This window comes from Cynocephalus volans, chromosome 11, assembly GCF_027409185.1.
Source record: "Cynocephalus volans isolate mCynVol1 chromosome 11, mCynVol1.pri, whole genome shotgun sequence".
Taxonomy (NCBI): domain Eukaryota; kingdom Metazoa; phylum Chordata; class Mammalia; order Dermoptera; family Cynocephalidae; genus Cynocephalus; species Cynocephalus volans.
The window spans coordinates 93,795,774-93,811,987 of record NC_084470.1 but is presented as its reverse complement, the minus strand read 5'-3'; the positions used below and the strand labels follow the sequence as shown (position 1 = coordinate 93,811,987).

At 43.8% G+C, this 16,214-nt stretch overlaps 1 protein-coding gene across 5 annotated transcripts in view; it reads left to right on the top strand.

Moving 5' to 3' along the window:
* Positions 1-14,908, top strand: part of TAMM41 (TAM41 mitochondrial translocator assembly and maintenance homolog) — a 55,613-nt gene extending 40,705 nt beyond the window's left edge. For 3 of the 5 annotated variants that reach the window (XM_063115014.1, XM_063115011.1, XM_063115016.1), the window contains 3 exons: positions 3,165-3,330; positions 4,816-4,878; positions 14,773-14,908. In XM_063115014.1, the coding sequence (XP_062971084.1) occupies positions 3,165-3,330; positions 4,816-4,878; positions 14,773-14,849 (306 nt within the window). In that variant the 3' untranslated portion in view covers positions 14,850-14,908. The remainder of the gene's footprint in view (positions 1-3,164; positions 3,331-4,815; positions 4,879-14,772) is intronic. The other 2 variants (XM_063115012.1, XM_063115015.1) reach the window with 2 other exon arrangements.
* The last annotated feature ends 1,306 nt before the right edge of the window (positions 14,909-16,214 follow it).

The following is a 16,214-nucleotide window of genomic DNA, read 5'->3' as shown; positions in this document are numbered from 1 at the left end:
GGTGGGTGGCCTGGGGGTGGGGCAAGCCTTGGCCCAATGCCCTTCCTTTCCACATTTAAAGCAGGCTCCAGGTGGAGGCTTAGAGGTGGAGGCTGTGGGAGAGCGCCCAGGGGGTTTGATAAGCTGGGCCAACATCTGGAATTTGGCATGGTCGGCCTTTTGTTTTCGATGTTCCTTTTCCTCCTCCCGATTATGAAAAACCTTGAAGGCCACTGACAGGATTTTGGTCTGAGGGGTTGCAGGACCCTGCTCTAATTTTTTAAGTTTAGTTTTAATGTCGGGGTAGGATTGGGCCAGGAAATCGGTCATAAGGACATGCCGGCCGTCTTCTGAGTTGGGGTCTAAGTTAGTGTATTGTTGAAAGGCCTGAGTTAATCTACTGAGGAACTTGGAGGGAGTCTCCTCCTTTTTTTGGACAATTTCTTGAATTTTCTGGAAATTGACAACCTTGCGAGCCGATTTTTTGAGGCCAATTATTAAGCAAGAGGCAAAACGGTCTCGAGCCTGGATTCCCTGGGCTGTGTTATAATCCCAATTAGGTTCCTGTTCTGGGACTGCTTGGGGGCCTGGCGGGTGATCCGGATTGGTACGATGGGTGTCAGTGGCATGGGTTTGGGCTGTATCCCAGACCCTGCGGCGTTCCTCAGGGAGGAGGGTATTGGCTAGGAGCATGAAGATGTCATGATGTGTGAGGCTGTAGGCCTGCAGGATCCATTGGAATTCTTTAATGTAGGTGGTAGGGTCGGTAGAGAAAGAGCCTAGTCTTTTTTCTAATTCTGTAAGGTCAGCTAGGGGAAAGGGAACATGGACCCTAACTACTCCTTCAGCCCCAGCTACCTCACGTAGTGGGGCGATTGTTGAAGGGGCGGGGGGAGGTCCTCGGGAACGGGTGAAAGGGGGGCTTAGTGGGTCAGGGGTAGGTGAGGGTAAAGATGGGGGAGTGGATGGTGCTGGAGGTGCAGAAGGTGACGCGGATGACGGGGGAAGAGGAACGGATGCTGGAGGCACTGGGGGAGGAGGAGGTCGGTAGGGTGGGGGTTCATCAGCAGGGTCGAAGGTGGAAGGATCGAGGGGTGACTGTGAAGAGGGTTTACAGGCTAAAAGGACTTGAGAGGGAGCACAGGAGGAGCAGAGGGTGGGGTTCTGAGCCAAGAGGCGAAAAGCCTCGATGTAGGGGATCTCCTTCCATTTTTTTAGGCACTGGCAGTAGTTAAAGAGGTCTCGTAGAATGTTAGGATCTAGTGTGCCCTCAGGGGGCCATGTGTTTTGATTATCTAAAGGATAATAAGGCCAATCTTGTGTACAGAATTTGGTGAGGAGTTTGGGCTCAATAGTCCCCTAGGGAGGAGGAGGAAGCGCCCATCCTGGTCTCTTAATGGGGACAGAAATCGGACAGAGATTTAATGATAGGACAGATCCTTCGGCCAGTTGGGAAAGGCGGGATCCTAGAGGGCGTCCCCAGTAGGTCACGTCAGTCCCAGCAGGTTCAGGTATGAACCAGGAGGAGAGAAGGGAGGTGTGGGTCATCACCCAGACCTTCACTTCTCTAGGGCAAAAGCCTGGTGCCTGAAGGAACCTAGCGCCAGGATTTTCTGGTCGGTCCTGGACCTGGGAAGTGGAGAGAGACGGAAATCGGACAGAGATTAGAAGAGAGTGGTGGACAAGAGGGTGAAAGAGAGAAGGAGAGAACAGAATGGGGCTTTTAACCTCCAAAAATGAAAGTAAAAGTTTACCGGGGCTTTGGAACCTGTTATAGTTTGGGAATTTATGGTGGTCGTGAAGACTGTGGTGGGGTGGGGTATGGGCGTTAGGGGCTACCGGACAATCTAGACTCCCTGTGGTAGCCTGAAAAGGGCCAGTGCCCTTTAGAAAAGGGGGCTTACCTAATGATTAGCCGGTGGTGAGTGGAAGAAGCCAGCGCCGAAAACAATGGACGAGGGTGGACCGTCAATGGTGAGCAGTGGCAGGGAGGCCAGTCCTGGCGGGACGGAGTTCCCGAGGGGCGACTGAGAGGTGCTGCCGCTGCGATTTGAAAAGTGTTACAGCTCGAGGGAGCCCCAAGGGGCGGCTCACTTTCGATCCGAAAAGTGTCGCCGCTTGAGAGAGACTCCGTCCTGGGTTTTGGCACCAAATGAAAGGAAGAGTCGACACCAGTTGACGATCCACCACCGGAGAGAGCCCGTTTATTAGGCGGCACACACACACACATATATAGGGCTTTAAGGGGAAAGCTGATTGTCTTAAAATACAATCCCTACTTAGCATACCGCATGGGGTTTGGGGGGAGCTGATTGGTGTGTAATTCGTGCGCCGGCGGGAAGGAGAATACGGAAGAGAAGGGCAACCAGCGCCATGATGGGGTGTGGCCGAGAAGGGCTTATGTGATCGGGGTGTGATCCCTTGGGGCATTTGGGTCCCTACACTAACTTCTGACTCAGTGTTTTGTATCCGTTATTTATCTTTCAATAACTTAATATATTTTGGAATATATTGGGAACAGAAGCCACTGGTATGGCTTATTCCTATTTAATAAATAATGATAGCCAAGTTGTATTGAATAAGTTATTCATTTCCTTATTCAGCCAATGTTTTTGACTACATACGGGTGCCAGGGGATTAAAAGTGAATGAGATGAGTGTTTGTCATCAGTGGATTTCTACAGTTTGTGACATACAACATGATATGTAAAAGGCCTAAGGGAAGGAGACACACGTTCAGATCCTGGTCTCCTGTTGGCTGTGTGCTCCTGGGTATGTTGGTCAGTCTCCCTGAGTTTGGAGTGGGAGGGTTCGTCTGAGTGCCAGATGTGACAGGGCTTTGAAGAACGTAGTGTGGACTATGGCCCCACTTCCTTTCACTATCAGGTTTAAGACAGATGGAAATTTTAAAACTGAAAGTCAGAAATTGATCCTTGAAAGAGGCTTCTGTTCCTTTCTCAGGTAGAAATGTATATTATAGGAACAGAATTATCCTCTTTGAAGGGGCTGAGAATCCCGAGCCTTTATACATTCAGTGAGAAAGGAGAGTAAGGCTCCTTAGCACACTGCTCAGCCTACGGTGTAGGTACGCACATGTTTGTGTGATTTGAATAGAAGCCATGTGTCTTTGAATATTTATAGAATTCAAAGCACTTCCATAGACGTCATCTTTTCTTCTTTTCTCAGATAGATAAAAGCCCAGAAGGGCAATTCACTCAGCTAATGACGTTGCCCAAAACCTTACAGCAACAAATAAATCATATTATGGACCCTCCTGGAAAAAACAGAGATGTGGAAGAAACTTTATTCCAACTTGCTCATGATCCTGACTGTGGAGATGTGGTGCGACTAGGTATGTTTATGAATGTGACATTGGGGGAGTGCTGGCTGTGGGCAAAAGGAGACGTTGTTTGTGATTGAGACATGTTATTTCTTCTTTCTTGCCTAGTGAGATTGAGAGATAGATTGCCTTCAGCAAGATTAAAGCACAGCCTGTTTGGGGTCTTTCCGCATCTAAATTTTCACTTGTTTGAAGTGAGGTTGGGGAAGTACTTCTATTTTCAGATTCCTGGATCCTAAATCACTGTCAAAAGGAGAAACAATGTTTCTTTTGGTTCCAAGAGCATAACTTCTAGAAGTTATTTAAAAGATGTGTCTGTGTTCTTCATGGTGGTCTGAGAAGGAAGGAGGCTTGTGACATTTTGAATGCTTTTATAACATCAAGAACACAGCTGCTGGCTAGCCGGTTAGCTCAGTTGGTTAGAGCATGGTGCTGATAGACCAAGGTTCAGGGCTCAATCCCTGTAGCAGCCAGCTGCCTCCACCTGCCACCACCAAAAAAGGCAAAACTCTTGGAAGAAAGAAAAAAAAAAAACAAAACATAGCTCTCACAGGCCAGCTCCCATCCAATGTGTCTCATGCTGTGTTGAGCAGGTTCCCTCTACTGTGGCCCATTTCCCCAGGGCCTCTTTAATGTTTATCAAAAAATCCAAACCTTATCTTCAGAGACCTACTTCCCTTTGAGGCGTTAAAGGTAATTTACGAGGTTAGTCAGTAAAGAAATTATTATGAGATTGGAAATGACTCTCTCCCTCAAATGAGCACATTCCCCTGTTTTCATTCAGTAAATATTTCCTGAGCTCCTCCAGGGTGCCAGCCTCTGTGCTAGCTGCAATTGACAGTAACGATTTTGGACATTCAACCACGGTTGACCATTAGACCTCAGGCTGACTCCATTCTCTCTTGTGGACCTGTGCCAGCTTTTCGTAGCATGTGTTTAGGTCACCACCTTCCTATTCTGAAGATAGAACTACATAAGACATATTGTTTATTGTCTTTTCTTTTAACGTGATCCTGCTGTGTGATCTCTGCTGTCTTTTCTGTAGGAATGAAAGACTTGTACTGTTACTCCTTACTGGGGAACCCTGTGCATGTGTTTTCAGAATGAAAGTTTTTCTCCTAGATAAAAACATTTGGTTTTGTATCTTTTCACATCTTAGAATTGAGAACCAGAAGCCTTAAGCAGACTTAAAATCCTTAATGACCATTGAGGGTCGCCTAACCCCCAGACCCCCTTGTTTGAAGGCAAGGAGTCCCAGGCATGCAGTGGTCCAGTCACTTGCTGGTGCTCACACAGCCAGGCGCTACCATGGCCGGCCACTACCACGGCTGGCCACTCTGAGCCTTTCACTGGCACTCTGTGACACCAGGACAGAGATAGATTTGCTGGTTTTATTGGATAACTAGAAAGAATATTTGGTTTTAGGTTTTAGAACTATTAAGGTGACTAACATCTGTTTGGGGTTTTATTGGTATCCTTTTTGATTTTTTCTCACAGGGCTTTCAGCAATCGTGAGAACTTCTAGTATAAGACAGAGCACCAAAGGCATTTTTACTGCTGGTAAGAACTTTAGAAAACACATGCGTAAGGTACCTGCTGGATTGAGTGGCTTCAACACTCCTGGTTAAACTGTAAAGCTTTGTCTGTTTCTTTTAAGCACTTGTGAAATGCTGAATTTTGATGGTTATGAGCTCTAGAATATTGCAATAATGTACAAATAGGCATAACAGCAGTGCAGCGTGGTAGTCAGACTGTTTGAGGTACTGCTGCAAGGCTTTACTGTGCCTCTATTTTCTGAATGACTCCTGTGTGCAGGGATTTTCCCTCGTATTTTTATGTTTGTCAGAGTCATACATGCATCATGTAGCAAAAGCAGCACTACCTGCCCTTTCTCCCTTCTTCAGAGACACTGCCTCCAGCTTTCTTAGTGGGTTATTTTTGTTTTTACTGCCATTTCTCTAAATTATAAGTTTATATTTCTCCTTCTCTACTTTTCTGGCTTAGCCACCATCTGTGGACTTCTCACTGTGGGAGATTAAAACTGAACTCCTGCGTCCGCTCTCACCGCACAAACTCACCCTCCCATCCCTCCATCCTCCTACCGCAGTTGTCCTGTAGTTTTGGCTAATCGGTATCAAGTTTAACATTGTCTTGAGCCATATAATATAAGTTTGCTTCCCTGCACAACGTTCTTCTCCCAGGGAGACTGTGCTCACCTGCCCCTGTGGGGGATCCTCTACTCCTGCATCTCACGTTTTTCACCTTCTTGGTGCACACTCTCATTTTGGTGACGCATGTTAGCCAGTAGTTTCCTGAGAAAGGGTGCACGGGAGGCAAATATGGAGACCATGTATGTCTGAGAATCCCTTACACTCACGCATAATTAGGCTGAGTGTAGATTAGAAGTCATTTTCCTTAATAGGACTGGACACAGACTTCATGAATATGACCCCAAAAGCACGGGCAACCAAAGGAAAAATAAACAAATGGGATTATATCAAACTAAAAAGCTTCTGCACAGCAAAAGAAACAATTAACAGAGTTAAAAGACAACCAAAAGAGTGGGAGAAAATATTTGCAGAATATACATCTGACAAAGGATTAATATCCAGAATATATAAGGAACTCAAACAACTTTACAAGAAAAAAACAAGCAACCCAATTAAAAAATGGGCAAAAGGGCTAAGTAGGCATTTCTCTAAGGAAGATATACAAATGGCCAACAGACATATGAAAAAATGCTCAACATCACTCAGCATCCGGGAAATGCAAATCAGAACCACATTGAGATACCATCTAACCCCAGTTAGGATGGCTAAAATCCAAAAGACTCTGAACGATAAATGCTGGTGAGGTTGCGGAGAAAAAGGAACTCTCATACATTGTTGGTGGGACTGCAAAATGGTGCAGCCTCTATGGAAAATGGTATGGAGGTTCCTCAAACAATTGCAGATAGATCTACCATACGACCCTGCTATCCCACTGTTGGGAATATACCCAGAGGAATGGAAATCATCAAGTCGAAGGTATACCTGTTCCCCAATGTTCATCACAGCACTCTTTACAATAGCCAAGAGTTGGAACCAGCCCAAATGTCCATCATCAGATGAGTGGATACGGAAAATGTGGTACATCTACACAATGGAATACTACTCAGCTATAAAAACGAATGAAATACTGCCATTTGCAACAACATGGATGGACCTTGAGAGAATTATATTAAGTGAAACGAGTCAGGCACAGAAAGAGAAATACCACATGTTCTCACTTATTGGTGGGAGCTAAAAATTAATATATAAATTCACACACACACACACAAAAAAAAAACGGGGGGGGGAGAAGATATAACAACTACAATTACTTGAAGTTGATACGACAAGCAAACAGAAAGGACATTGTTGGGGGGGGAGGGAGGAGCGGGAGGAGAGAGGGAGGTTTTGGTAAGGGGCAACAATAATCAACCACAATGTATATCGACAAAATAAAATTTAAAAAAAAAAGTCATTTTCCTTCAGAGTTTTTAAATCATTGCTGCAATTATCTTCTGACTTCCAGGACTGCTGTTGAAGTCAAAAGTCATTCTGATTCTTAATCTGTTGTATATGTTCTTTCTGGAAGCTTGTTAGGACTTCATTTTTCCCCAGAGCTCTGAAAAACCTTTCAGTAATGTACTTGTATATAAGTCTGTTTTTATCTATTTTATTGAGTACCCATTGCCCTTCCAGTTTGGAAACTCAGAATATACAAATATAAGAAAATTTTCTTTTACTTTTTCTTTGATTTTCTCCCACTGTTTTCTCTGTTCTCTTTATGGAACTCCTTTTATCCAAATATTGGACCTCCAAGACTAGTCCTTTGGGTTTTTTTCTTTGGTTTTCTATTTTTTAATCTCTGTCCTTTTGCTCTGCTTTCTGGGAGATTTTCTCAACTTTAGCTTCCAACCCTTCTGTTGATTTTTTTATTAGTGCTATTATACTTTTAATTTCTAGGAGCTCTTTATTGTCATCATTGTTTGCTGAATGTTTTTTGTTTTACATCCTTTTTTTGTTTTATGGGTTAAGCATTTGAACATATCTTTGGATACTGCCAAATTCCCCTCCAAAGTGGCTAGTAATGATTCATAGTCCCACTAGCAATGTATGAGAATTCTCTTTTCTACCCATTCTTTCCAACACTTGTGTCGTCAAGTGATTGACTTTTCTAGTTCAAGCTTTCTTCATGTAACCATCTATTGAGCATCTCATGTGCTAGCCACGTAGGATACAAAAGTGAACACAATGCTGTTCTGTCTTCCAGAGGCTCATAGTCTAGAAAGGGAGACAGACGTGTTAATAGAAATTTGCAGTACAGGGGAGAAATGGCATAGAGATAGCCCCCAAAAGGGAGTGATCTTTCAGTCTGCTTCTGATCCCCGGATTTGTGATTGCCAGGGCGCTGGTGTGGTCACTCCTCTTAATGCCCCACAGTCCAGCTGCTTGTTTATCCGTCTGAGCATTCGACCCAAGGACACAGTGTTGCCCTCCTGGATCTTTGGAAAGATTCAACAGTTCAGTAGCACTTGTGTCAAATCTAAACTAAAGATTTTCCTGCCACTCAGGGATGTGTTGCTTTGCATTTCCAATTAAGATAATCATTTAATCTATGTTCCTGCTGGTTTATGCTGGCAAGACTGCAGATGAGGTGCTTTTGTTTGCTTGGGTGATTCAGGCTATTAACTGTGTTTTGCATGATTGCCACTTTCTTGCCATGATCCTTTCTGGGTGAGGCTTGATAATTTGTGGGGGGGGGTTGTTTGTTTGTTTGTTTGTTTGTGTTTTTGGCTTCCCATGCTATAAGGAATACTTAGAATTATTGTTAATTTTTTTACTTGTGATAATGGTGGTATTATGGGGTTTTTAAAATCTCTTTTCTTTTAAAGATTTATACTAAAATATTTACAGATGAAATGATATGATGCCTGGAATTTGCTTCAAAATAAAACATGGTGGCGGGAAGTGGGTAAGGGGTAGATGACACAAGACTGGCCATGACTTAATACGTTGTTGAAGCTGGGTGAGTATGCAGAGTCTGTCTTTTTAAAAATTTGACTTTTTCTCTAATAAAAGGTTTTAAAAGCTCCATTATCACCTGAAATGAGCCTTGGTCCTCTTTCCACTTGTTCTTTCCACTAGCCAGCAGAGGGCAGTGGGTCACAGAGCCCACAGCCCAGATTTCCTTGTGGGCCTGGAGATGCTGGTTCCCTTGGTTTACTACTCACGTCCCTTTCACTTCTGACCTGGCCACATTGGATTGTGGAAGTCCAGAGTGACAGAACACATGTGACTGAGATGACAGAGTCTGTGGAAAGTGATGAGCACCCCTTCAGATTCTGTGGGTTTACTTACCTTATGCTCTGGCTTATCTGGTTTTTATTTTATTTTATTTTATTTTATTTTTATTTATCAATATACAATATAGTTGATTTTCGTGCCCCTTTACCAATTCCTCCTGTTCTTCCCTCCCTCTCCCCCCTCCCCCCATCAGCATCATATCTGTTCACTTGTCCTAACAAAATCAAGGAATTGTTGTGATTGTTGTGTCTTCTGCCTCCCGCCCCACCTCCATTCATTTATTTATTTACTTATTTATTTTTATTAGCTCTCACAAGTAAGTGAGAACATACGGTATTTCTCTTTCTGTGCCTGGCTTGTTTCACTTAATATAATTTTCTGGCTTCTCTGTTGATGATAGTCGTGGGCTGTGATGAAGGCTGCCTGGCATGGTACCAAGGGTGGGGTTTGTGAGCCCCGAGACTAGAGTTCAAATTACAACTTAACCACCGTGACTTGGGCAAGTTACCTAATTTTTCTGGTTTTAATTTTATAGGAATAATTATGCCTGCCTCACCAAGCTGTGGAAATAATCTTATGACATGTAAAAGCATCTTTCCCTTCTGTCCTCACAGCAAGCTTCAGAACCCCTATCCTGCACCATGTTCTTTACAGGTCCTTCTGTCGTAGTCATAGCTGCTGCTGTTCTGCCTTGCTTTTGCTAGGTTCTTCTCCCCAACATCTCCAAAGTTCTGCCTCTGTTCAGTTTTTCATCCAACAGTTATATCATCTCTAGGGTGAGAAAATCCCAATGTATTTGGTTTAGTTTTTTTCTTTTGTAGCCATTATCGCTCTTCCCCCGTGTCGGGGAATACATTTTATATTGAAATGCAGTTAGATTCAGGGAGATAGCTAACCAAAGGAGCTAAGGCTGGGATCAGGAGGTATGAGTTTGAAGTTCTAATAGTTATTCATTTCTTCACTCTAATCTTGGTGTATTAATTAACTTCCCTTCTTTGAAATAGTGGGAATATTAATACCTACCTCACAAGGTGTTCTGAGGCTTAAACGAGAGTGTCAAGTATGTTACCTGGTACCTAGTGGGTACTTTATATCTTAGAGAAGATAGAAGCCAGGCATCTATAACCAGCTCAGAGGACTGCCCATCCTAGGAAACTGTGATGGATAACATAGCAGTGCTTCTTGTGCGGCTTGACACTCTGTGTTTATTAGGTCTCTTGAAATTCCCTGACCATCACATATACCCATGTCAAATGAGAGTACAGAAATGCATCCAAAGCCAAACACTTATGTTTCTTTTCCTTTAGCCTGGGAGTATCTTATTTAGAAAATGATATTGACTTCTCTTAGACTGTGCTATTAGTAAAACAGCATTGTTTTCATGAGGGGAACAGATCCACAACTGAAGCCAGCCAGCTCAGGATGAACAAAAGCAAGTAGCCTCTAGTACTTGCCTGCTCCTCCTCTCATGGTGGCAGCAGATGGCAACAGAAGACCGGCTAAGCAGACTGTCCTGTTCTGAGCAGCAGCCTTTTGTACAGTGTCTAACCTGATTGGAGAGAAGTGGAATTGTTTGAGTATTCTGGTGTGGGAATTTAGTGTTCAGACTGAGAGATAAGCAGGAGCCAGATCGGGGAAGCCTTTTTAAATGCCATGCTAAGGAACTCAGAGTTTCTTCTGAGGGCAGAGGGAAGCCACTGAAGGGTTGTAGAAAGACTGCAGTAGCTAGAGAGTAAAGAACAGACAGAAGGAAGGTAAAGTGATGGCTAGGGAGACCGATTAGCTATGGTAGCAGCCAGCCAGGTGAGGAATCATGGCAGTCTGAACTCAGGCCATTTGTAGTACAGACAGAAGAGATCTCAGCAGTATCAGGAAGGAATGGAAGGTGAAGGAGAGGGGGACATCAAAGCAAACTCCCTGGTTTCTGGCTTGGGAAGCAAAGGCACCTTTCCTTGAGGTGAGGGTGGTTGGGGGAGCGTGATGAGTTTAATTTTTGAAATCTTGCTTTATTTTTTCCCCACCTGAATTTCTGGTTAATCAGAATGAATTCTGGGAGCAGATACCTGTTTACCTCCCTAAAAAGATTCAGCTGAGTTAACAAGACAGGTTCAGTCATGTTTCTAAGAAGATTCTAGCATGCCCTAGTTGATCCTTACCAGGCATTGCCTAGAACACAATAGAATGGATCATTCATTATCCTGTTTCTGATTTCTTAGAACTAAAGTGTTTCTTCCATTTTTTGGTACCTACATATTTAAATAAGAACACATAATAATATTAAAGATTTTTCTGGTGATATGCTTATCCCTTAAGCCTGAAAGTTCTTAAAATAAGTTGTACTTCTGCCTCAGAAGAGATTTTCTTTGTAGATATGTCTAACTGTGGTTGGAAATTAATTAGAAGAATGTTTGGGGGCTTACTAATTTTCTCTCCCAAAGATCTGAAATATAGAATTATGGGAAGGTAGAGGCTTCCCACAACCTATCCATACCTCTGCCCACACTGTGTCCTGGAGAATTTTGTCTGTCAGTAGACCTGTCCATTTGAGGTCACACAGGGAGTGCATAGTCTTAGATATGTGTGAAGGTCATGTGGAACAAACTGGAAATCAGCAGAAAAAAAACTTAGGAGCCAAAGATAAAGTAGATTTCTGTATGCATCTAAAACAAATCCTGGCTTTAAATACTAATCAGAAGTCATGACGACTAGCTTTAGGTAAATCAGGACCTCTCTAAAAGAGGATGCATCTAAAGGTGTTCATCTTTGTGCAGTGGGGAAGGAGCATGGTGAGAGGTGGTCAGGGTAGTTTCTCTCTCAGCGGGCCATCTTCCCTGAAAGATACATTCTAAATGGATTTCAGGGTGTGCAGAATTCCTAAATCACCATCCTTTTCTTTAGAAATAAAGCAGAAATCAAAGAGTAAGCTTAATGTAGGCCAAATAGAATTCTATGGATTGTAAACTCTGAGGGCAGGGACTACAACTGTTGTCATACCAGTGTCCCCAACAGCTATATATGTCCTACATATATAGGTGCTCAATAAATACTTGTTCAGATTGTGACTAAATGAGTGAAAGATTCTAACTCTGGTAATAGGAAATATCTCCATATATACAGAAAAGTGCACAAATCACAAATATGGTGAATTTTCACAAAACGAGTACGTTGTGAGCCTGGTGCCCACATAAAAAGCTAGGGCAGCACTATCTCCCAGGACCGCCCTGTAGTCACAGGCAATGCCCCTCCAATAGTGAGTACTATCCTGACTTCTAATGCCATGGTTCTGTTGGCACGTTTTTGAACTTTGTATCCTTCACTCCTCATAACATCATGAGATTCATCCTATTGTTGGGAGTAGCGATAGTGTGTTTTCGTTGCAGTATTCTGTTGTACGAATACACCATAGTTTAGCCATTCTACTCTTGAGGAATGCTGGGTTTGTTTCCACTTTGCGACTATTACAAGTAGTGCTGCTGTGAATATTTTTGCACCTGCCTTTTGGTAAGCATATGTATGCATTTCTGTCAGGTACATGGTTAGGGGTAGAATTCCTGGATCGTAAAGATGTGAATGTTCAGCCTTAGTAAATACTACCAAACAAGTGTCCAAATTTATACTTACACTGGCAGGGCTTCTGTTGCAGCACCTCTTTGGCCATTACTCGATATGTACTATACATTTTTCTCATTTTAGGAACTATGGTAGGTAAGTAGTGGTATCATGTTGGGGTTTAATTTATATTTTCCTGATGACTAAGGAAGTTGAACATTTTTTCATACATTTATTTGGATATCCTCTTTTGTGAAGTGTCTGTTCTAGCCTTTGCTCAATTTTCTATCGAGTTGTCTGCTTTTTTCATACTGAATTCTCTGTGTAGTCTGGGTGCAAGTCCTTTGTTAGTTATATGTAGGGCAAAAATCTCCCTCTTTGGGGTTTGTCTTTTGGTGAAAAGAAGTTCTTAATTTTATGTAATCCAATTTATCCATTTTTGTTCTTTATGGTTATCAGTTTTTTGTGTCCTGTTTAGGATATTTTTGCCTGTTCCAAATTCATGAAGTTTAAGTCCTTTGTTAAAATTAGAATATTAGGACAGAAAGGACCCTTCATTCCTAACCTTTTGCAAATCTAGGATCCTTCTGAAAACCTAACCAAAACTCCAATGCTCAGCACAGAAGTACACATACGCACATACGCAGTAGATGCTTTTGTTTCAGGGAGTTCACACGCTGGCATCCAGGTCTACTACGGGCCCCTTGTTAGAGAACCCCTAATCTAGTTCAACCTAGTCATTTTGCAGGTGAGGAAATTGAGGCCCAGAGAGGGGGAGTCACACTGTCAGTTGTGGTCCACCTGGGACTAGAATCCAGGTCTCTTGACTCCTGCTCGTGTTCTTTCTGACAAAATTCCCTGCTGCAGGCTTCCTGAGAATATCTTGCTAGCAGAGCCATCAAAGGGTGAAAGTTTAGTCAAGGGAGGTTTCCGTACACTCGCAGCAAAAAATGGCTACATGGTAACGCTCATCTACTTTACATGTTTACCTTAAATGTTTAAGCTCCAAGGAGTCTGTGAGTAAGTTTTTTTGAAGTTGAGCTGGGAATTATCATGGTCCATGTGTCTTCCTCTAGTTGTGACTCAGTGCCCTGGGGTTGCTGTATTGAACCTTAGCATACGCAACTACCTGCTTGGTCTCTTGGTTGGATCTGGCTGGAGTTTTAAAAAGCATCTTACATAATAAGTTTCCAGTTTCAATGCTCAAGTGGGTGAGGTTTACCAGAGTGGTTGCTCCAGGGAGAAAATTAAAAGGGGTGGAGGCAGGGAAAGGCGTTCTGAGTTTCTTGGCTAGGCTATGTCAATTTGCAGGTAGTCAGCCGGTAGACAAACCATGCCAGAGCATCCAGAAGTATTCATTAATGATTTTACTGCTGCCTGCCTTTTTACCTGCCACTGCCTGCGGTAACCTCTTCAAAGGCTCCAAGTGGACTAGGCAATTTACAGGAAACAGGGCCAGATATTTTCAAGAGATCACTCAAAACCCAGTGCTAGGCATCTATGGAATGAATCTTGTTACCTTGTCAGCATTCTTACCAAAGTGCACTGCCAGGGGTGTGCCTTTCAGACTGCAGCACAGACCACGGTGTGCACCTCATCATGAAAATGACTGTTAGGGTCTTTGAGCCACACCATGAAACACAAACCAGATGATCTCACCCTTAACACAAAGGAAGTAGTCCACAAATAGGGTCCTGCTAGATCCGACAGACAAGTAACATCTCACTTATTTTATCCCATTGTACTTCTCTCCCATAGGCCCCCAGAGAGCCTGTCCTCAGGTTTCATCAGGTACTTGTGATTAAGTAGATGGGGATGCTGGAGGGTCAGCTATCTGAATGAGGCGCATTTGTTCGCTCATTGCGGAATCGTTTACTGAATACCTGCTGTGTGCTGGGTACTGTACTCGGTGATGAGGATACAGAGATGAATCAGACAAGGTCCCTGTCCTCAAGAAGCTCCCAGTCTAGGCAGAGGAATGGGCGAGTCAGGTGACAAGTACTATACAGTGTGTCAAGGGAGCACAGGTGCTGTGGGACCAACCTGGGAGTCTAGGAAGGTACTTCCTAGAGAAGAAATCTTAAATGGGGTTCCGAGTCTAGTAGGTGGAAAGTGGTGGGAACAGCATTCATTGTAGGCCAGCAGGTGGCATACGCAGTGACACAGAAGCAGTGAGGTGGGGGTGCTTGCAGTTCTGGCACTGGGAGAGAGATAGGGGGCCAAGGATGCCCAACTATGTGCAGAGTCTTTGTCCCACCTCTTGCATCCTTTCTTAAAGCACTGATAAGTTCAAAGGCTGCCAATATGCTTGAAACTCAAAAGATTGACATATCCCAGTAACTCAGATACCACTGGCATTCATATCACTGTTTCAGCAGATGCCTAAATCAGTCTTTTCCCCCCATTGATCACAATGACCTTTAATAACCTTCAGCCCCCTCGTCTCCTAGATGCCACCCGGCAGCCCATCACTGCCCTGCTGCCAAGGCAAGTCTCTGGTCACAGTATCACTGGAACTCTGAGCATTCACTTGATGAGTCTCTACTTTCTCACCCTCTCTTCTTTTCTCTTTTAGGCATGAAGAAATCCATGATTTATAGTTCACTAAAACTGCACAAAATGTGGAAAGGATGGCTGAGGAAAACATCCTGATTTTGCCCACTTTCATGTATGTTATGTGTAGATGAATAAAGTGTTTGTTTTTGACAGGACGGTGTTTGTTACTTTGACTGATTGCTTGAATTTGAAGATACCCTGGTTTGTTGTATAATACTTGATTTTTGAAATGTATACATCAGACATTTACCCAGGTGGGACCCAAATATATTGGCAGGCTTAGCATCAGAGGAAAAGAAACCTGTCTATGCACAAAACCGTGTGGGACCTGCGTGATAGCTTTTCCTATGGCCTGCATGTTGTAGGTACGTGAGAGTCAGGGACGTGACAAACCGTGTGGATGCCTGTTCACCTGCAGCCCAGGAGGGTCTTGGGCTGGAGAGGCCTGGCTCTCGCTGCCTGCCTTTCATATCCCTCATCTCCATCCTGCTCACTTGCTTTTTTTTCCAGCGAGGGCTCACCAGAGTCACATCAACGTTTTCCTGGATCTAGGCTCTTTATGTTTCTCTTTGTTCTCCACAAAGGTGTGTGGCAGAGTGACTTTTGAGTGAGCAGCCTGGGATAGACACCTTGCAGAGCCTTCCCTGTTGTAACAGTGAAGATATGTTCAAGCAACAGGAAACCCACTACAAAGCACCTTGAACAACAAAGGATGAACTCATTCACCCCAGTTTCTCTGCGCTTTGCAGTGGTGGCATCATACTAAGGCTGGCTCCCCTCATAAATATGAGACCCCCAGCAACAACTTCAAGGGCTATATACACTTCCCCATCCTCATTTGGGGAGACAGAAGATTCCTTTCAGAAGCCCTATTAGAAAAGCAAGAAAACTTTCCAACAGCCCCTAGCAAGCCTCTGTCTGGTCTCATGGGCATTAATTGGGTGACATGCCCATCCCTGAGCCAGTGAGTGGCTGAAGAACAGGACTAGGCTGATTAGCTCAGGCCTGAGACACTTGCCACAGGTGGAGGCAGCCTCTCCTCGGGCGCACGGGCTGCAGGAACAGAGTGGACACTGGAGTGGAAGCTGAGGAGGAGGGGCTGTCGGGAAGCCACCGCCTGTCCACCTCACACATCACACCAGTCTATTCTGTCAGCCCTCAGGTTCTTTTTTTGTTTTTTAATGCTCTCTGTTTACCTTATACTCTGTATTTTCATTGCCCTGCAATCAGCACAGATGCACAGCATCGCTTGTACCTTTGAACAATATCTTTCTACTTATTTTTTTCTACTTTTGGGCTCAGCTCATTCCAACCCCAATTACAAGCCTTGTGATGTAGTGAAATGAGCACAGACTTAGGATATGACCAAATGGTCGAATCTCAGCTCCACCACAGACCAGCTGTGCGACTTTGGACCAGTCACTTAGCCTCTTTGAGCAGTTTTCTCCATCTGTGAAATGG